Source organism: Lagopus muta, chromosome 5, assembly GCF_023343835.1.
Source record: "Lagopus muta isolate bLagMut1 chromosome 5, bLagMut1 primary, whole genome shotgun sequence".
In the NCBI taxonomy this organism is placed as follows: domain Eukaryota; kingdom Metazoa; phylum Chordata; class Aves; order Galliformes; family Phasianidae; genus Lagopus; species Lagopus muta.
The window spans coordinates 50,944,394-50,965,287 of NC_064437.1; the positions used below are offsets into that span (position 1 = coordinate 50,944,394).

At 35.6% G+C, this 20,894-nt stretch overlaps 1 protein-coding gene across 9 annotated transcripts in view; it reads left to right on the forward strand.

Annotated features, from left to right (window-relative positions):
• The window catches only part of MYOF (myoferlin), a 67,939-nt gene that overhangs the window by 27,521 nt on the left and 19,524 nt on the right, over positions 1-20,894 (forward strand). For 6 of the 9 annotated variants that reach the window (XM_048945266.1, XM_048945259.1, XM_048945260.1 and 3 more), the window contains exons 12-31: positions 78-204; positions 955-1,058; positions 1,980-2,048; positions 2,169-2,212; positions 3,063-3,145; positions 5,442-5,480; positions 6,644-6,768; positions 7,190-7,306; positions 8,158-8,335; positions 9,136-9,260; positions 9,615-9,721; positions 11,747-11,939; positions 12,967-13,122; positions 13,519-13,650; positions 15,010-15,173; positions 16,595-16,709; positions 16,839-16,944; positions 19,169-19,311; positions 19,441-19,614; positions 20,698-20,809. In XM_048945266.1, coding sequence (XP_048801223.1) covers positions 78-204; positions 955-1,058; positions 1,980-2,048; positions 2,169-2,212; positions 3,063-3,145; positions 5,442-5,480; positions 6,644-6,768; positions 7,190-7,306; positions 8,158-8,335; positions 9,136-9,260; positions 9,615-9,721; positions 11,747-11,939; positions 12,967-13,122; positions 13,519-13,650; positions 15,010-15,173; positions 16,595-16,709; positions 16,839-16,944; positions 19,169-19,311; positions 19,441-19,614; positions 20,698-20,809 — 2,413 coding nt within the window. The remainder of the gene's footprint in view (positions 1-77; positions 205-954; positions 1,059-1,979; positions 2,049-2,168; positions 2,213-3,062; positions 3,146-5,441; positions 5,481-6,643; positions 6,769-7,189; positions 7,307-8,157; positions 8,336-9,135; positions 9,261-9,614; positions 9,722-11,746; positions 11,940-12,966; positions 13,123-13,518; positions 13,651-15,009; positions 15,174-16,594; positions 16,710-16,838; positions 16,945-19,168; positions 19,312-19,440; positions 19,615-20,697; positions 20,810-20,894) is intronic. The other 3 variants (XM_048945265.1, XM_048945262.1, XM_048945264.1) reach the window with 1 other exon arrangement.

A 20,894-nucleotide genomic window follows, 5' to 3' on the forward strand; every position in this document is an offset into this window, starting at 1 on the left:
TAATTGCCTTAAACCTGTATGTTAAACTCTATCTTTCTTAGATACTATCTGCTGTGTATCATTGTATCTCCCAACAGGTTGAAAAAAGGGAAAGAGATAATGAAAGCGATGATGTGGAGAGCAATCTGTTACTTCCAGCTGGAATTGCACTTCGATGGGTCACTTTCCTTCTCAAAATCTACAGAGCTGAGGACATTCCACAAAGTATGTAGATTCTAACTATGTGCCTATTGGTGTATTTGATTGCACATTAGAAGAATTAACATAATAGAACTACCTACGCTAGCTGCTCAGACACAGCTAACTATGTTAGCTGTACATGAACATAAAACATTGCTGCTTGAGCCAATAATTCTGTGATGGCTTAAGTAGCCTATTTCAGCCCTTTGGTAGTTCTCAGTATATCTAAATTCTTATAGTGGATAATTTAATGTTATCCACTAGATTAGTGATGTTCATCTGTTGATGAGTGGGATTCAAGAGGTGGTTCATTAGCCTTCATCCAATCACAGAAGTTAGATGCACATAATTAACATTCAAGCACAGTTGGTCTGCAGGTATGCTGAATGTTCTATGATTGGTTTTGAGTATGCAGTGCATGTGCCAATTTTATCCCTTTATAGCATGATTTCTCCCCTCTATTTGTGATAGATGGCCATGTCTACAGGTACTTGAGTAAAATATTTCAAATATACAACTGTGATTGTCAACTCAGGAGCACACCAGCATTCTTTATGGTCTTTCAGGAATTTATATTCTTGAAATTACACCAGAGCCTAAGTTCTCCCCTTTCACTAGTAAATGTGTGCTCTTCATAACTTTGTTCATCAGATTAGACTTCACTCTACCTTGATCTATTAATTGGTTGATTTTAGTGTGAATGTTATGGCAAGTTTAAAATTAGAGAAAAACAAATGTACAGACTTTAATGTCTGTTATGAATATTCTCTCCAGTGGATGATGCTTTTGCACAGACTGTCAAGGAAATATTTGGAGGAGAAGCAGACAAGAAAAATCTGGTAGATCCCTTTGTGGAAGTTTCTTTTGCTGGAAAAAAGGTAATTAAATAAGTATCTGAGTCATTGCATTTTAATCATGGTTGTGAGGGAGAATTTATATTCCAATATATGTTTTAAGCTTACCAAAATTATGGAAATGTAAAAGCATTGGTGCTAAAATTCACCTAATAAAACGAGGACAGTCTACAAGGTACAGCAGAATGGGTGTAAAGCTGATGACTAATAAAAAGAATGTATGACTAAAGGCTAAGAACTGATGCATGCCAGATTGCTTATCTACTGGTTCCTGATTGCTTTTATGTAACTGGTTGTGCGGATTTTTCTGGACAGATTAACAGCATTTGTACATTTTATGACTAATATGTTCCTCAGAATACCAAATTTGAGCTGAAGCTCAGTTGCACAGCCTACACTCATAGCTATCCAGTCTTAGAGAGGAAAAATGTCAGTCTTTTATTATGCTATATAATCAAATTACCATCCTCAGTAAGCCAGATCTCAGAGGAGGTTTTCAGTAGACATTACCAACAAATAATACAGGCTTCCCCAAAAAGTATATTTTTCATCAAAATCTGCATAAAGTAAGCTTAAATTAGGTCCTTCCTTTGCCTTGTTTCTTTGCAGTGGTAAGGGATCATTATTAGTTTACAAGCACCTTCATTATAGCTAGTGGAAACAAGCAGCTTTTTTTCCCCTTAGGGTAATTCCAGTGTCAGGTTTAAACGCTATTTCAGAATTTTCCCTCCAATAGTTGTTAAGGTTGCCTATGCAGGTCAGTGTAGTAATATTTATGAATTGAAAACAACTGGTTTATTGCAGCATAAGAACCTCAGTATTCATCATTAATCACTACCCTTTATCTCTCTGAGTAGAATATGATTGACCCCCAATCATAGCTAAAGAATATGCTTTTTTTGGTCCATTTAATCTTTGTCCTTTTTAAATTTTATGTTTTTTCAGGTTTGCACAAACATAATTGAGAAAAATGCTAATCCAGAATGGAACCAAATTATTTATCTTCAAGTCAAGGTCAGGTTTTTTTTCTTGTTTATTTAGAAGACAGACATTCTTTTGGTACCCAAATTATTAAGATTAGAGAGTTGAAACAATTAATGGGTTATTTTATTATCATTGCTTTGTTTTTTTCAGTTTCCCTCAATGTGTGAGAAAATAAAGCTTGCAATTGTTGACTGGTGAGTTATGACTTAAAGCACTGGACAACATAAATTATATTATGTGAAGTCTGGTTCTTTATCTGTCAGATATTGTTGGTCTCAATCTATAAGAGTATTTAAGAAGATGCATAGGTATCCTTAATACAGTTTCTTTACAAGAAGCCTGATTAGCATAGTGTTAGTTTTGTGCAGTAAGCAATACGCACTATTGTTACTTAGGTGATAGTGAAGAGTAGTATTTGTAATACTTGTGTTTGTCTTTTTTCTTTCCTAGTTTTGTGCCCACTAACTAGTATGTTTGTATTTTTAAAAATGCTTGAATTCCACTACATTTTCAGATAAAACTTGAATGACTGATTCTGTAAATATTTGTCTTGCACGTATCAATATTGTCTTCCCTATTAATTAATGGATTGTTGAATATTAAGCACACTTAGCGTTTAGGTTTAGGTGGTTCAAATCTTTGTATGCTAGAGTTGCTGTTCTATCTGTATGCCTGTTCACTCTTACTAAGCATAGTTCTGGAGAGAAGGCAGAAAATCTCACAGGGATCTGGTTTGCAAATTTCTGACTACTACAAATTTCTGACTGTATCTTTAGATATATAAATGATTATTTTCAGCAGGGCTTCTAAGTTGGTTGCTAAAATTCTACTATTTTTGAAGGAGTTTTTCAGTTTTTCATGACTTCCTCATGATAAAAAACATTTTTGTAACTAGTCATTACCTTCTGCTAATAATAAAAAAACATTCTAGATGATACAAATGTGAGCACACTGTCTTGGAGTGCATTTTAGCCACCTGTACTTGCTTCTGTGTAGGATAGCCAATATAAAGTTTAATTAAAACCTTTCCTTTCTCTTTTTCAGGGATCGTCTTACCAAAAATGATGTAGTAGGAACAACATATTTAAGTCTCTCAAAAATTGCTTCTTCTGGAGGGGAAGTTGAAGGTAAATAATTCAGCAGTATGTAACATACTTTCTTCTCTTTGAAGGAACAGTAAGCATCAATGCTGTTAAGAAAGCATACTTTCATATAGCTCCTCAGTTCTGTGGCAACAGGATTATCTGCTTCCAGAGATTTCAAAACAACGCTTACAGAAAACATACAGTGGAACTTTTCAGAGTATTAATGTTATACCACATCACATCAAAATAGCAGTAACTCAAAAGTCAGTGTTGTATTTTTAATAAATAATATTTAATAAATATAATGATAAATATGTACATACAGTTAATGAGTCAATTAAATTTGTAATTTCCCAAATTCAGAAAACCATGTGATCTCACAGTGTACCATTAGTGAGATAAGTAAATTTGCTAAGATATTTAAAAACAATTCAGAGGCAGTGTTTCATAATCATTACTTCATTGGGTACTAGCAGACAAGATTTCTTTTGTGACCTTGTAAGTCAATCTCTTTTCTTCTTGGGAAAAGAATGTAAAAAAAATCAAAACTGGAATATTCCTGAGTAGTTAGCCTGCAGGAATGATCTAGAACCACCATACTGCTTTCAGATGCTGAGAGGAATTGTGATCAGTCACTGCTTTAATCAGCAGCTTTGTAATTCATTGCTTAAGAACTCCACATGACTGTCATTTAGCAACCCTTATGTTAATAGTTTCACTAGGAACTATGATTGCGTGTCGTTAATTTGCATGCCAGTCAGTTTACATTGCTGGATTTGTAACTTCATAAAAATTGAAAGGTAAAACTCACTAACTGCAAGAAATCAGATTTTATTAGGCAGGATGTGAAGCTTGTAACATACTGTAGAACCTCCTGTGTTCCAGCTTGCACCCTCTGCCCCTTGTCCTATCACCAGAATCACAGAATGTCAGGAATTGGAAGGGACCTTAAAAGACCATCTAGTCCAATCCCCCTGCAAGAGCAAGAACACCTAGATTAGGTCACATAGGAATGTGTCCAGGAGGATTTTGAATGTCTCCAGTGGAGACCCTATGACCTCTCTGGGCAGCCTGTTCTAGTGTTCTGTTACCTTACTGTGAAGAAGCTATTTCTCATATTTATGTGGAACCTCCTGTGTTCCAGCTTATTGTCTCCATTACACAATAAATTTGTAATAAAACTCTTTATAATAGTATGATAAGTAGTTTTGTGCAGAGATTTTGGAGAATACTAAGTAATGCAGTTTCTATTATCTTTCTATTCCAATATAATACTGAGAATGTTTTACAAATAATATCTTTGGTATCTATGTCTATAATATCATCTTTTCCTAAGAGGTTTTCATACAGTTGAGCCAGCTCCATGACAATGATTCTATGTTACTTTACCTGAAAAAATATTTTGTCTTTTTCATGAACATAGTGTGGCATATTGGGTGTCCATACGTAATTTTAAAGCTCATGGTTAAACACACTTGACATTTATTAATATGTTGTTCATTAACTTCTAGGATACTGACTCAAAACCATTTCCACAATAAGAACCTAAAACACTGATTTTTATTTCTTTTTCTCTTATTCACAAAACCTATGAGATGTGTACTTATTGTCAGAAAGCAGTCCACTTTGTCTTTCAGCAAATAACTATATCAGGAGTTTATAAACAAAATGCGTGGCTCCAACTCTGCGTGATGTGAGCAGATATTGGAATATGAGATAGAATTGTATTGCCAGCCACATAACATCAAGCTTAGGGTCTGGTTCCCTTAAAAGTACTGCTTTTGAAAGTACAGCTTTACTTTCATATATGCCACATGCAACCGGAGCCAAAAGCGAAGGTTAGGAAGGCAGTGAGAAACCCAAGAGAGAAGGGCTGGGCTGTTGGGGAAATTTCAGCTCTGAAACAATTGCTTGTACTACCAACACAAGTATGTAACTTGAACTGCTGCTGAGTCAGAGCTCCCTTATGAGCCAGGAGTGCGTCATTTAGGTGCTGGGTAACATGTTACTTGGATTCTCTCTCTACTGAAATACTGACATTGGAATAAACCATTTCTGTGTAAAATCGCGGATTATATTCCCAGGAGCTTCAGGGATTGAAGCCTGTTCCAGTTTCTAAATGACTGAGAAGTTCCTTTTCCTTTGGAATTCATATAAGAAAAGTAACACCTTTGTATTATAAGTGAAATTCTAGCCCATGTGAACTTTTGTTTTTTTTCTCAGGCCTTCAACTATATTTTTAAAGCAGCTTGCTTTTTTTTTTTTTTTTTTTTTTTTTTTTAATGCTGTTGTCTCCTGTCTTGTAACATCTTCAACATCTTCTCTTTTTGTAATATAGAACTTTCATCTTCGGGAACTGGGTCTTCATCATATGAAGGTTTATATATCTTGGTCTGTTACTGATTTTACTCCATTGCCCAAACTGCCTAAGAAAACCCATCATTTCTAATGTATAAACATATTTTAGAAGTTCTCTCAAAGACTTCACCATTGTAATTACAGACTATCAAACACAGCTTACTGTATAAAACAGTTTTGGCATTGGAACTGGTTGCTTCTGGTTGGCTGATGCTTCAAGCTGTGTTTTAGAGTTCAGCATGCGCTCGCTTCAATTATGAAGTGCTCTAACAGTGGATTGCAATTTTTAACTTACTCATGAGGTCAAAACTATGTTTGCAGCTGCTTAGCCCTGCATTAGTAAATAACTGCAAAAAAACAATTAGCACATGCTTTGCTTATAGTTAGCCATGTGTATAAAGTTTGAAAAATGAAATCTGATTCTGTGACTAGCTGGAGATATGGCTCTTTTTCACCACTTTGGAAGATTTCATATAAATATTTATGTAATGAAAAATAAATATAGTTGGAGTGCAGCTCAAAGGTAACAAACACATTCCTGCACCCAAATACTTTTTACTATTTTTCTTAAAGTAATACTAAGTTAAAGGCCAAAATAGCTTTTTGGAATTGCCTTCTGTAGTATGTGATCATCAGCCTTCTAAATGTTAGTCTTTGCTTTACCATGAAGTACAATCACAGAGAAGTTACACCACAATTAAAACAGTGAGATTAATTCTGCTAAATTCTAGATTTCTGTGGTATGGTGTGCATCTTTATTGTGGCTGTTCAGCTAGAGAAGTGATGACCTCTGCATTTAAATGAATGCAAATGTTGCGTTTCATTTCTGTGTGGAAAAGATGTTTTTCTATTAACATGCGAGTGTATTCACATTCATGAAAATCTAGTATTTGGAGTGGGGCAGAAGTTCTGTTTATTTTGTGCTTTTTTTACTGCATGTAGAAGTATACAGTAAATATATACAATGAAAGAGGAGTTTAGGAACAAATAGTCAACAAATAATAAATATAGTTACTTTAAATCCATATTATATACTCAGATAATAAAGTGTTCTTAATTCACTAATAACTAATACCTAACTAATATCTAACATTTGTTCTGTTGAGTTTGAAAGTAATGATGACTTTTTTCTGTCTCTGAATGATAACTAACAAAGATATAATGGTGATGTTTGCTTATTAGTCAACACTGGAGAAACAGAAGTTGGCTTTTTACCAACATTTGGCCCCTGTTACTTAAATTTCTACGGAAGTCCAAGAGAATACACAGGATTCCCAGATCCATATGACGAATTAAACTTTGGAAAGGTCAGTTTCTTTATTGATTTTTTTTTTTTTTTTTTTAATGAAAGGATTAAACTCGGGTGAAATCAATTTATTAACTCACTTTAAATTTTGTTTTTTCTGTATTATACTCCCTTTGGTTTTTCTTTCTGATGGTAGCTTCTTATATTTTTTAAAAAAATCATATTTTTGAAGGAGCAACAGAGGTTTTTAGTGCACTTGTATTTCTTCCTCTTTGTTTTCCTAAGTATGCAATATTTTTCACTTCTATATTTATAATTAGTTCTAACTGCTTTTTTTTTTCATTTGTTCAAATATGTATATGCATGCCTATGCAGAAGTTTTAAAAACACTTCCGTGATGCCATAAGCATGTGCAGGCAAAGAAAGATTGTTACTTCAAGAGAAAAATGTAAAACTGGATTAAATCTGTCATTCTGTTCTAGGGAGAAGGAGTTGCTTATAGAGGGAGAATTCTGGTTGAACTATCTACAGTGCTTGAAAGCAAACCTGTTAATAAAAAGTTAGATATGATTCCTAATGATGACATACTGGTTGTTGAAGTAAGTTCTTGTTTTATTGTCACTGCTGGTAATGGAGTTCTGCCTTGTATGCTTATTTCTGGAGTGTGATCTAATGTACTAAAATTGAAACTGTTGAGTTGAATCTTAGAATCAAGAGATGCTTATTTATAACACAGCTACAGAAATATCAGACCCAGGTGTATGTCCACCCTGCTATTGATGCTGAGTTGGGACCCTTCATGAGGGGTCTGGAGCAGAGTCCATCAGGGTTGGAGCCTTTGGCTGGAGCAGGGGATACTACAGCCCGCCCTGCACCCCCAGCTGGGAGCTGACTCATCCAGCCCATGCCCTGCAGGCTTCTGGGCTTTATTGGTGACATAAATGATGGGATCAAGTGCACCCTCCTCAAGTTTGCTGATGACGCCAAGCAAAGTGATACAAATACAGTTGATACAATAGAAGGAAGGGCTGCCAATCTAATAGTGATAGAACAAGGGGGAGATCTAGGGTAGATATTAGCTGGAAATTCTTTACTTAGAGAGTGGTGAGGCGCTGGAACAGGTTGCTGAGAAAATCCATGGATGTGTCCCATCCCAGGAGGTGTTCATGGCCAGGTTGGATGGAGCCCTGTGTTGCAACCCTGCCCAGGGGCAGTAGAGTGCAATAATTTTTACAGTCTATTCCGACATTAGCCTTTCTATGATATTGTATCATTTTTATACTCTCAAATGCAGTAACTTATGACACACATCAGTTGTTTTGGTACATCCCAGAAATAAGCAAAAAATATTAAAATTATTGTTTCCATTGAGCAAATACTACTATTTTTTTTTAATTGTGGTTCATATCTTACAAGTATTTAAACAGAACTAAAAATGTTCTTGTTGTAGAAATACCAGCGCAGACGAAAGTTTTGCTTGGCTGCTGTGTTTCATTCTGCTACCATGCTGCAAGACACTGGTGAGCCTATCCAGTTTGAAGTTAGCATCGGTAACTATGGCAATAAGTTTGATACCACCTGTAAACCTTTGGCATCGACAACTCAGTACAGTCGTGCTGTTTTTGATGGTAAGGTTGCTGCTGATCTTGGGATAAGATCATATGAAATTGTGCTTTGAAGGTGCAGGGTATTTATAGCTTTGGAATGACAGTTCTTACTCCACTAAAAATTACTAGAAAATGGACAGAAAATAATGCATGGTTCTTCATGGTCTTTGAAGAGTAGACCGAAAAGCCTGCAAAGGCTTGTAAAGAAATTTTTGTAGATTTCAGTTTGGTCTCTGATTATATGCTAGGAAAACTAGTAGGAAAAATAAGTCACAGTGTTTTACAGGTATCTAAAAGCTAGGGATTAAGAAGGGAAAACACCGTCAGAACATTCTGCTTTCAAAGGTAGCAGAAACTTTTTTTAACTGAGGGTCTGGTGGCCTGAAAGAAAAGCTAGTAACCAATTTCACAGAAAAATATGTTTTGGCTATAAAATTAGTTTATTAAATGCAAACAGTAGGAGTTATTTTCTCTGTATATTGAAAGATCACAGAAAATTATTCTTTGAATACTTTATTTCAGAGAAATGCATTAATTCTCACAATGTTTTACATTATTAAATAATTGGTTAAAATAATGAATGTTAATGGATTATTTATTGAAAAAAATCCACTTGATTATGGTACAGTTTGAAGTCAAGTTTTACCATCCAACCGATGCTATAGACGCTGAAAAATATAAATCCTTTGATAAGTTGGGCTAGCTTGCGTGTTCTTACTAAATGATAGTTTATAAATGATGTGAATAGAACAACTTGTACAGTGTACAGTATGTATCCCTGCCATGAGTTCTACATCTAACGTGTGGATGTCTCACACCAGGTAATTATTATTACTATCTGCCATGGGCAAACACAAAGCCAGTGGTAACACTGACTTCTTTTTGGGAGGACATAAGTCATAGATTAGACCCTGTGAATGTAATCCTGAATGTGGTTGAAAGACTGGTAAGTTACTTAAGAGCTTTCTTTTTTGCTGGTCTGTCTGTTTTCTTGAATGTGTAATGAAAAGAAAGGCATTTGAGCAAATGACAGAACATTCTCCTTCTTTCCTGTTCAAAGTTAAATGTTGAACAGTGTGAGAAATGGCACTGATAATCAATGTGAAGTAATGTGAAGTAATAAATACAATATGAAAGAACATATAAAAAGTCATGTTACATTGGAATCAAGATTGAATATCTTAGTCTTTTTTTGATTTGGGCTTTAAAATAAGATCAAAATAAAGTCTTGAAATTATATTGACTACAATACTACAATTTAAGTTTCTAAGTGCAAATCCTTTTCTTTTAAATTCCTCAGCAATCCAACTTAACCAACTTAAAATCAGGAATGCAGGCTAAAATTTCTGAAAACAGATTAGCTGAGATGTGGTTGAAGCTGATTGACGAACTTACAGATGATATAAGGTAAAATAATGTTTTTATCTCTTGCCTTATCATTCTAGGTCTGCTTTTAATCTTCTTTGTTGCCTTTACTGAGTCAGAGAACAAATTCTAAAGACTATAAAACTCATTGCCTGTATGAACTGACTTGAAAACTGGAATTCCAGAAGTTTCTGAAAGTAGTAAAACATCACAGATATTGCCAGTCAGCCATCTAGGTGTATTATTCTCTGTTATGTCAATGGTAATGAAGCAGCATCTCTTTGGGGAGGGGGGAATCTAAGGCAGAACTGCCTTGCAGATAAATGTTGTGAATCTCTGATGTCTTTCTACCACTTTATCTTCTTAAAGCTTTTTAAGATGTTTAGAGCTTAAGGGCTGTAAAGGTAAGATTTTTGAGTGATCCTTTAGTCAACATGTCTGCAATGTGGTCAGAAAATGCAGTGGGAGTCATCACTTAAGGTCTAGAAGGAAAACAAATTCTTAATAGCATGGAAAGAATTGTATGAGAAAGAGGAATTAACAGAAGGGGATGAGGAAGGGAAATTAAAGATGAGAGTAATTATTATTTGTTAGAGTAAATAACAGAAAATATGCAATTATAGAAGAACTAATTCATCAAGCTCTAGAACCAAAGTAGAAGTGAACAGAGGAAAAAGCAAACATGGTGAAGATCATTTTACATTAGCAAATAATTGTATGTTATATAACTTATCTCAAAATATAAACCTCCTATTGGACAGAAGGAAGCAGAGAAAGAACTGATGTGCATTAGGAAAGCAAAACGTTAAGGGCAAGCTATTATCACCATGGAGCCATCTGGAGAGTATAGAAACTTTAAGCTTTGTGTTGGTGATTACAGTCTATCATCTGACACATCTGCATTGCTATTCAAACTTGTTTTATTAAACAACAGTAGCACCTAGACATACCAACCACATTAGCTTTCTGTTGTTTATAGGATACAGAGCCCTCTGAAGTTTATTTTCAGGAAACTAACAAAAATTTGTCAAAAGCAAATAAATACCTTGGACTGAATTCATAGAACAATTTTCTTTGCAGTGATAAAGTTTTAACGAATAGGAGTTTTCAGTGCACCATTTATAACTAAAATGTGATGACTTTGTGAAGTTTGGATATGGTACACTTGGACCAAGTGTAAGTACTTGTACCTGGACAGGCAGCATTTGCAATGAAATTAGTAGAAATAACTCTAGTGATAGGTGCAATAGTCAGTGGTAAGGTTTTGCAGAGTCAAAGTCCTTAGAAATGCATGGCTTATTATTAAAGCTAGGTCAGAGAAGGGTCACTCTTTCCAAACTTTGCAGTGCATCTGAAATTTTCTGTAAGTATCACATTAAAAAACTTCTAATGAACTCTACCGAAGGAATTTAATTGTGGATCTATGAAAAGCTACTTTTTTTTTTTTTTTTTTTCCAAACCCACACCTCAGAAAAGCCATTTCTTTCCTGGGCTTTATTGCAGTGCTGAAGTATTGCTTACTTCCATTAAATAGTTACTCTGCCCTCTGGTGTCACAAAAGTTCTGTGTAACAGATTTCCTTTAGAGATTTTTCCATGTATTGTTGCCAGAGTTAGATAGCTCTCATAGTCACAGACATGAGCTGTATTTATATATTGAATTTCTGTGAATTTATGGCTTCAGTGAAGTAAGGGAACCTAAACTTGGTCTGAAGGTGCCAGTTTAATCTTTGAGGTATACATTCTGAGACAATAATGTTCTGATCTGCATATTTTAGGGAATAGATTTTGCTTGATTTGGTAAGCAGCAATTACATGATAGCACATGCCTCAAACTTTTCTACATTGGTGCTTCTTACATAAGCACAGCATTTCTTCAACTTACTGTAAACACTTGGTCAGCTGGAAATGTCTGCAGAAATGAATGCTGTAGAACTATTCTGGTGATTTTCAGTTACAGAAAGCGATAGCACTCAGTCTTTTGTCACTGTATGCATGTACTCCTTTAGTGTATGGCTAAATAAAATTCACCTAGGTTATTAACCATGATAATAATTCTGTTTTTCAGTAAACCATTTCCCCTCATAGAAGGCAAATCTAATATTACAGTCCTTGACACTCAGATAGAAAAGCTGCGCTTAAGGTCTCTCAAACAGATTGGAGAAGCAGCAACAAGGATGAGGAATGAAGCTACTGATGTGAAAACCACTTTGACAGAAATTGAGGATTGGTTGGATAAATTAATGCAACTAAGTGAAGAGGTTAGTACCACACAATATCAATGATTCAGTAGGTTTAAAAGTAGCCATCTCATCCAAATTGGTATAATGTTCACTGCTGATCAAGCAATATCTGCTCTATTTAGAAAGGTAGTTTTAGATGCCATGAAAGTAAAACATGCCTCTCTGTAATTAGGATTTACTTAAATATATTATTCCAGCTTGTTACCCAATTTCACTGAGAATGTATTGTTGGAACATAACCTTGTAGAATTACAACAGGCTCTTTACCTCATCCAAGTGGCTGTGTTTTTTCCTTTATTTTATTCCAGATCTGCAAATCACACTGCAGATTCAAGGACTACAGGGTGTATGTAGTACTTCTGCAGGTCATAAGCCATAGTAATTAACTCCTTGTGGAGATTTTTGAATTCTCAACAATGTCTTGAGTTTTTTATCTGGATTATGCTCTTTCATAATTGGTTTTCATGACATTGTAGAAGTGTTTATTTTCTCTTTGTCACTTCTACTTTGAAATGTTTTAAAAAACATCGCTTAATTTGGAAGACTTCAGCAGAAGTCTGGACAAAGCTGAAAAAAAAAAAAGTGGGAGGCTGTTTTTGTCTTCTGCTAAGTCTTATGAGGATTTACTCTTAATGCGCAAGCATTGCAAGCATTTCAGTGTGTATTTGTCAGTCCAAAGCTATAGCAACTGAGATCTGTCACTGTACAGTAAACGAATTGGGATACAGTGCATTTCTAGATAAAATTGCAAAAGATATAGGAACAAAATCTTTTTAACAACACATTGTTTTCCAGCAATCTTTATGATATTTTTAATGATTATTTCACCGCCATATACTGCATTACTTGTGAGGTGAATCAATTTCCTCTCTTTACCATAAATTCAAGGTTATTATTGATTCTTAACTGAAAACACAAATTAGATTTATGTTGCTGTTGCCTAAGCATTGGGTCAATTTATGTTTCTGTTATCTAAGCATTAGATTCATTTGACCTTCTATTAATTACCAACTTCAACTTTCTTTGCCCTGCAAATAATCCACAGCCACAAAACAGTATGCCTGATGTAATCATATGGATGATCCGAGGGGAGAAAAGACTGGCTTATGCTCGTGTTCCTGCACACCAAGTGCTGTATTCCACCACAAGCCCTGAATCATCTGGTAAATACTGTGGAAAAACACAAACAATCTTCTTAAAGGTATTTTTTTTTCCTCAAATTCCTTAAACTTTAAATCCTTAAACTTTCTTTTATGTGCATGACTCTCCTGACAAGAAACACTAACATCCACGTGAGCTTTAAATTATTGTCATAATTAAGAACACATTACTGGATTAAACTTGAGAGAGGATATACAGAAGCAGGGATTATACAAATGTTCTCTGTGTTTGGTTTTTACATGCCTAGGGCAGGCACCATTTAAAGAATGTCTCCTTCCTGAACTATTTTATTAGCTCTTTCTGAGGAAATGCCATGCAGGAAGAGATAAATCGTGTATTATTACTCATTTAACTATGTTATTGTTTAGATAGTACTGAAAGCTAAAACACCTATACAACATAACAAAGAATAACCTTATTTATGTGTGTGTGTCAGTACCCACAGGACAAGACGAAAGATGTCAAAATGCCTGTGGAGTTGCGAGTTAACATTTGGCTTGGGCTCAGTGCAGTTGAAAAGAAGTTCAATAGTTTTGCAGAGGGAACGTTCAGTGTTTTTGCAGAAATGGTATGTATGTCCATCATCGCTTTCTTACGTTAAACTTGGATGTGAACCTTATGAATTCTATGCAATTTGAGCTCTTCTGTAATTGTTCTGCATGCCTGGCAGAAAAGGAGAGTATTATTTATTATACTGAAATAAGTACTGAAACAAGTAGACCACATTGAAGGCAATTAATAATCAAGTCCATTGTGCCTACCAGATGAACTTCAGCAAAACAGAATCTGAACTGGCTAATCAGATGAAAATCTGGATTATTCCAGTGATTTCAAGACACTTGTTTTAGATTTTTATCATTGTAATTAAGATTGAGTTCTAGAACATAATGTTTTGGCATACTAATATATATTTTAATTGGTTCTTCACTTCTTTACAAATGATGCATGGATACGAGCAGTTTTTGCTTAATAATGGTTCTTTTGTAGGAGCAGAAAAATTGCCAAAAATTAACTGCTACAGGAAAAACTGGCCAAAACCAGTAGATTTCATTGACAAAGGACTATATTGTAACATGTGAATGGTAAAAGCAAAAAAAAATTTGAAAGAAAAATACTTCTAGTAGTCCCACAGCATATAATAGAGATTCTTCATGATAATGATAAGCTGTAAGCATCTTATCTCTGCCTAATTTGCATGCCTAAAGCTGCGTGTAATCTACTATATCAGTTGAGGAAATGGCATTTTTACAGAGGCTAGTGTCATCATTGCACCTATGCCTGAAATACTAAATGTAGTGCTATATTAAGTAGCTTAAAATAGGCAGCGGATTTTTCGAAGCTATTATTTGTCTAGTGTAGAAGTTTATGAGGACATGGAATATCTGTTGCTCTTCATAAAGCAATCCAACAATTTTATAGCAGTAAGAACAGAACATTATAAACTAGGATAATCCCATTAACAGCAAGGGAAATACAGTATATAATCTGTGCTGACATCAGAATTGTTTCCTGATTAGCTTCCGTAAGACTAATTATTTTCAGTTTTATGTGTTACAAAATAAAAGTATAAACGGGAGATGGAAAATGGAAAAGAATGAGAGGATTGTGCATTTAGGAAATGGAAGAAACTCTTGTTCAAATGATGCAAAGGTATTTTATTTAACAAACCTTTAACTTGATGGGAGCTTGGCTGTAGAATAAAGTGTCAATTAATAGCAGAATCATTGCTTACATTTATAAGACAGCACAGAAGAAAAAGAAATTAATGATGGTAGTGGAAGGCATGGGAAGGAGGTATTTAATTTCAAATAAAGTGACTAGTAGAATGCTTCAATTATAACTATTAAATAAACCTTTTTTTTTTTTTTTCCTCCTGAAATCTTTTCCTTGTTCCTGAAGTACTGTTTTATTCTTTCTTCTCAAACAGTATGAAAATCAGGCTCTTCTTTTTGGAAAGTGGGGTACCTCAGGTCTTGTTGGTCGCCACAAGTTTTCTGATGTCACAGGAAAAATCAAACTGAAGAGAGAGTATTTTCTACCCCCAAAAGGCTGGGAGTGGGAAGGAGAATGGATGGTTGACCCTGAAAGAAGGTAAGATGCTTCTAATTTTATTCAAGCAGGAATAAAGGAATTTATAATAATTATTCTTCTGGAGGAGGAAGATATCCCCTCTCTGTTTTCTTTGCTGAGAATAGTCAGAGCTTTTTAATAACTCTAAAAATACTATTGCCTTTTGTTGTTCACATACACTGGATTATTTTTTATTTTGTTGTATGTTGAGAAGGTCTGTGGACCCTCATGAAACAACTGTTACATGTTATTTGTCAGAGTGACTCAAGGCAGGGGATATTTTCAGAGGCTAGGGCTGTGCTGTCATATGATTCTTCTTCCCTTGACAGCTCCATTTCATGAGGTCTCCATCTTTCCCCAGCTCCACCAGGTTCAGTCTTGCTCTGTCAGAGGCTGTCAATTCCTAAGTTGTCCCAGCTCAGCCATTTGTGTTGTCACACTTAAAATAGGACTGGGTAAATGAACTGCTCAAAAAACAAAAACCAGCATAAAAATAAAAAGGTGTGGGGTGTGTGTGTGTGTTTTATGGTGTGTTGTTTTTGTTGTTTTGGTGTGGGGTTTTTTTGTGTTTTTTTTTTTTATGAAACATTCGCTCAATCTTTAATTCTTTTGTTCTTGTGAGAAATACACAGGATGTTCCTATAGAATCACTGCAGGATAATATGTGCTATTTGATCCATTTTGAAGTCATGCATGTTTGTAGGTATAAATGGATGGATTTATTTCCATATTATTTCAATGAATAGTTTGAGATGAAGAAAAGCAATAACATGGAGATGCTTTCTCAGATAACAGGAGAGAAATCTCCAGTTAAAATGCACATTTGTTTATGCCTCATACCTGATCTTATTGGAAAATAGTCTTGTGGCTCTACTTGACCAGCAGATGGCACTTAAGAACATATTTCAGTGCTTTCTGACTCACAAAAACAAATGGAAATAGAAGCTATTTTTTCTAATTTAATGTTCTTTTATTTATTTTGCTTTCGAGTTAGAAACTTATCAAATGGTTACTCAGTTTGTAAATAACAGAACAGGGATAAAATCAACAATATTCTCAAATTTTAGTGTATAGCTAGTTATATAAAAGTTAGAAATAGACCATGTGATAGCTGTATGTATTTTTCTCTCTGTTTAGATGTATGATGTGTTTTTTTTTTCCAAGAGAAGTTCTCAAAGCAGCTGAATAATAATGGCAGTTGAAACAACTCCTGCTAGTCACACATGAGTAATTTAGCACTTATTTCTACTTCTAGAGGAGGTGCTGCAATGTTAGGAAGATGTTCTAGGAGAATAAAGTTCTTGTACTTGTGAGCTGTGTTGAAAGTTGAACTTTACAAAGACCAATAATCCAGAACTACAGCATGTACATAGCTTCTGTGTATTCTCTGGGACCTACATAAGTAATTTTGGCTTAATACTGTGTTTGCTTTGGATTTGCAGTTTGTTGACTGAAGCTGATGCTGGTCATACCGAGTTTACCGATGAAGTGTATGAGAATGAGAGCCGCTATCCTGGGGGAGAATGGAAAGCTGCTGAAGAGAGTTTCACAGATGTGGTGAGATGTATTAATCAGTACTTTTCACTGTAAAAAGATGAGAGTTTAAGAGAAAAAGTTCCAAGATTTGCTACACAGTGTATTTTATCTACTAATACATGGAACTGCTCTGTTTTCCCTACATAAAAGAATGGAGAAAAAGCTCCACCGCCACGTGAGTTCACATGTCCTGTTGGATGGATGTGGGAAGATGATGCTTGGAAGTCAGATTTAAATAGAGCAGTAGATGAGCATGGTAAGATTTACTGTTTATATGCTATCTAATAAATGTATCTGTGTCTACCAGAGAACAAATCATAGAATCCAAGAAGCTGTATGTTGGTCTCGAGTGCAGCAGGTATTTTTGAGCCAAAAGCTTTAAAAAATTAAGAAAATAAGAAGTGTCATGTGAATAACAATCTGCTAACATGAAAGGTTCCACATACAACCCACATAAAGCTGGGTTGTATGAACAGTATGCTTAGAAATAGAACCTGTCCTTGTTTGAAATACATTTCCAAAAGTTTTTTCCTACATCCAGTGTTAGTGAAATCCAATGATTAGGATTTGGCCTGTAAGATGTAGATCAGTACTGTCAATTGTTTTAAAGAAGACAGAAGCTTAGGTTGAGACATCAAGCACCTATAATTCTACCTTAGAGTATGTGGCAAAGCCAGGGTCGAGTTTGTCTGGTATTTCAGGTGGAAGCCTTCAGCCAGGGAAAAACAACAAGCAAAACTCGAAAAATGAGCTGGCAATGTGCATTTGCAGCCAAGAAGGCCAACTATATCCTGGGCTGCATCAAGAAAAGCTTCACCAGCAGATTGAGGCAGAATCTCTGCTCTTGTGAGACCCTACCTGAAGTACTCTGTCCAGTTCTGGAGCCCCCCCCATACAAGAAAGACATCGAGCTGTCAGACTGGGTTTAGAGAAGGGCCACAGAGATTATCAGAGGGCTGGAACACCTCCTTTTCAAAGACAGGATGAGAGAGTTGGGGCTCTTCAGCTCAGAGGAGAGAAGGCTCTGGGAGGGACCTTGTAGCATCCTTCCAGTAACTAAAGGGGGCCTATAGGAACGCTGGGGGGGGACTCTTTGTAAGGGCAGTGACAAGACAAGGAGAAATGGCTTTAAATTGATAGAGAGTAGATTTAGCCTAGCTATAAGGAAGAAATTACTTACTGTGAGGGTGGTGAGGCACTGGAACAGGTTGCCCAGAGAGGTTGTGGATGCCCTCACTGGTGTTCAAGGCCAGGCTAGATGGAGCTTTGAGTAAGCTGGTTTAGCGGGAGATGTCCCTTCCTATAGCAGGAGTTGAAACTAGATGATCTTAAAGGTCCCTTCCAACTGCTCTGTGATTTTCTGAAAGCTAAGAGGTGAAACAGGAGGTCTAGGAATCAAGCAAGGGAAGGAGTCTGTTTGTCCTAGTAGGAGATGACACAAGGGTGTGAAGAATTTCTATATTGTTGAAAACAAAATGATTGCTTTCATATTCATATGAATATGTGCAGGTGGTGTGCAAAACTGATCAGAATGTAAACACTACGAAACAAATTAGTTACTAGCCAGTTCCAAAATGAAGATGATTTCAGGGTCTTTCTGTGACAAGTGTAACACTGCTAGACAGAATGTTTTCAAGTACTACAAATCAGGAAAATCCTAACCAAGCAGAGCCATTGTTTATAGTTGCTACAACTCTAACGTGCTTGTCACTTTTACAAAACAACCACATAAACCAATAAATTGGATTCCACAGAAATAGGAAAAAGCAGTCAGTCCTTCATAGCAAAGTATCTAAGGGGTATTTAATAGTATGGAAAGCAAATAGGTAATAAAAGCAAAAGGGAAGCCTGTAGAAGACTGAAGTCAAGAAGATTTGCTAAGTGGTCATGAATTTCAATTCATTTTAAAACAGTTAAAAATTCTCAAACAGTTACTGCTTTAAACATAAGTTAAATAAATAGCGATTTTAACAGGAAAAAGGAGATCTTATTTATTGTAGAGTACCCATAAGTGTCTTAACTGGAACGTCTGCTAGGATTCTGCAGTAACATTTTATTAGGAGTTCAATCTAGATAAAAGACAGAGTCCTAAATACCTGACAACTGAATTCTAACGTGTAGATCCAAAATACAGAAACTTCTTCCTGTGCATCAGCACCTTGTAGTAATTAATTTCATCCTAATGTCTAATATAAGCCTACCTCCTTTTAGTTGAAAATCATTACCCCTTATCCTACCACTGCACTCCCTGATAGCCCCCTTTCAAGTAATGGAAGGCCACTTTAAAGTCTCTCTGCAGCCTCCTCTAGGCTGAACAACTTCAGCTCTCTCATCCTGTCTTCATAGGACATATCAAATAGTTTCATGTAACTAAATCTTCGTTCTTTGTAGTCACAATAAAAAAAAAAATTATCATGTTATTCTTATTTGTGTCTTGCATGTGTTTCTAGAAATATGCCAACTATTCAATTCTGTTTTAGGATGGGAATATGGAATTACTATTCCTCCAGACACTAAACCAAAGTCATGGGTTGCTGCAGAGAAAATGTATCATACACACCGACGAAGAAGACTGGTGCGGAAGCGTAGGAGGGATTCAGCTCAGGCAGTAACAACGGGAAGGGTGAGCAGAAGAGAGCTGTAATTACAGACTGTACTTGCACATCACAACAGTGCCTACAAAAGCAATTGCAGATTTTTTTTTCATGACACTTATACAATATTGTGGATAACAGAGATTTACATCTTCCAGGGAATGTCATCGTATGAAGATCAAGAAGGATGGGAATATGCTTCCTTGATTGGTTGGAAATTTCACTGGAAACAACGCAGTTCTGACACTTTCCGTCGAAGACGATGGAGACGAAAAATGGCTCCCTCAGAGACACATGGTGCTGCAGCTATCTTTAAACTTGAAGGTGCTTTGGTAAGGGACACAGTATCAAAACAAAAAAAGTCCTTAGGAGGTGAATCTATTAATTTTTAGTCTCTGAATCATTAAATTGATGTGTAACTGAGGAACTAACACAGTTTATATTGTTTAGTCTGAAGGGGACCATTGAAGTAAGTACTTAAGTTCTTAAATAACATGCTTGTTGATTCTTCAAATTATTATTGTATAATGAGATCTAGATCAAAAGGCAAAATTACTTTTGTAAGTCATCTTTTCACTTTACTTACAGAAGGCTTATCTGCAATAAAGTGGAAAGATGACTTACAAAAGATTTTAATGTGCATAATTTGGATGTGTCAGCATCAGTACCAGAAGTAAAAGAAACTGAAATAGCTACCCTTGATGAATATTTGCAAGTATAAATAACCAAGCACGAGAAAAAAAAGAAAATAGCTAAGTATCTGAAAGGTCAGAATATTGTAGGTCACAGTTTATCAAAATTTAATTACTTGTCAAGTTTTCAGGTTAACACAGCTTCATAGGTAAGCTCTGTTTATCAAGATACAAATTTTAGCCCATAATAGTAACACACAGTCTTGTAAGGAAACTACTTTGTTTTTCTAAGCTGATTATTCAGAGTATAGCATTAATGTTTCTTTTTTTTTTCTTTCTCTGTTTCCTTCCCCCCCCCACCAAATATCAGTCCATGATTCACCACTTGGTTTGATGCCACAGAGTTGAAAACTAACTTTCTCATTTGACTGTATTTCCTGCACTATTGCTAAAATAAATCCTTAGAGCATTTCTCTGCAACAGGGCAATGCAGAAGAACTCTGCTGCACTAAGAGCTGAGGTAGCTAATGTATCTCCAGCAGTAAGACATTCTGGCAATGAGATGAAACGACTGGATTGATTTCTGCATACCTTCAGTGGCAAGATGACATGAGCTTTGTATGAACTAAACATCTTTTAATGTCCATTTACTTAAGAAATTAAGTTATACTTTTTCCTGGAAATGAGGCTGAAACCTGTATGTTCCTGCAGATGGTATACTTTTGTCAGATTGTTTCTGCAGTTGTAACTATGCAGTGATGTTTTTTCTTCACAAAATTTTAGGGGGCAGACACTAGTACCGATGATGGAGAAGGGAAGGGTTCAGACAAAACCAAGGACTCAGCCACAAAGGTGTTTGGTGCCAATACACCACTTGTTTCCTGCTACTTTGACAGTAGGTTCCTAGCAATTCCTTTCTTACAAATTGTCTGTTTCTCTTTGGTAGCAAACAGAATTGTAATTCTTTGTGTTTTACATCT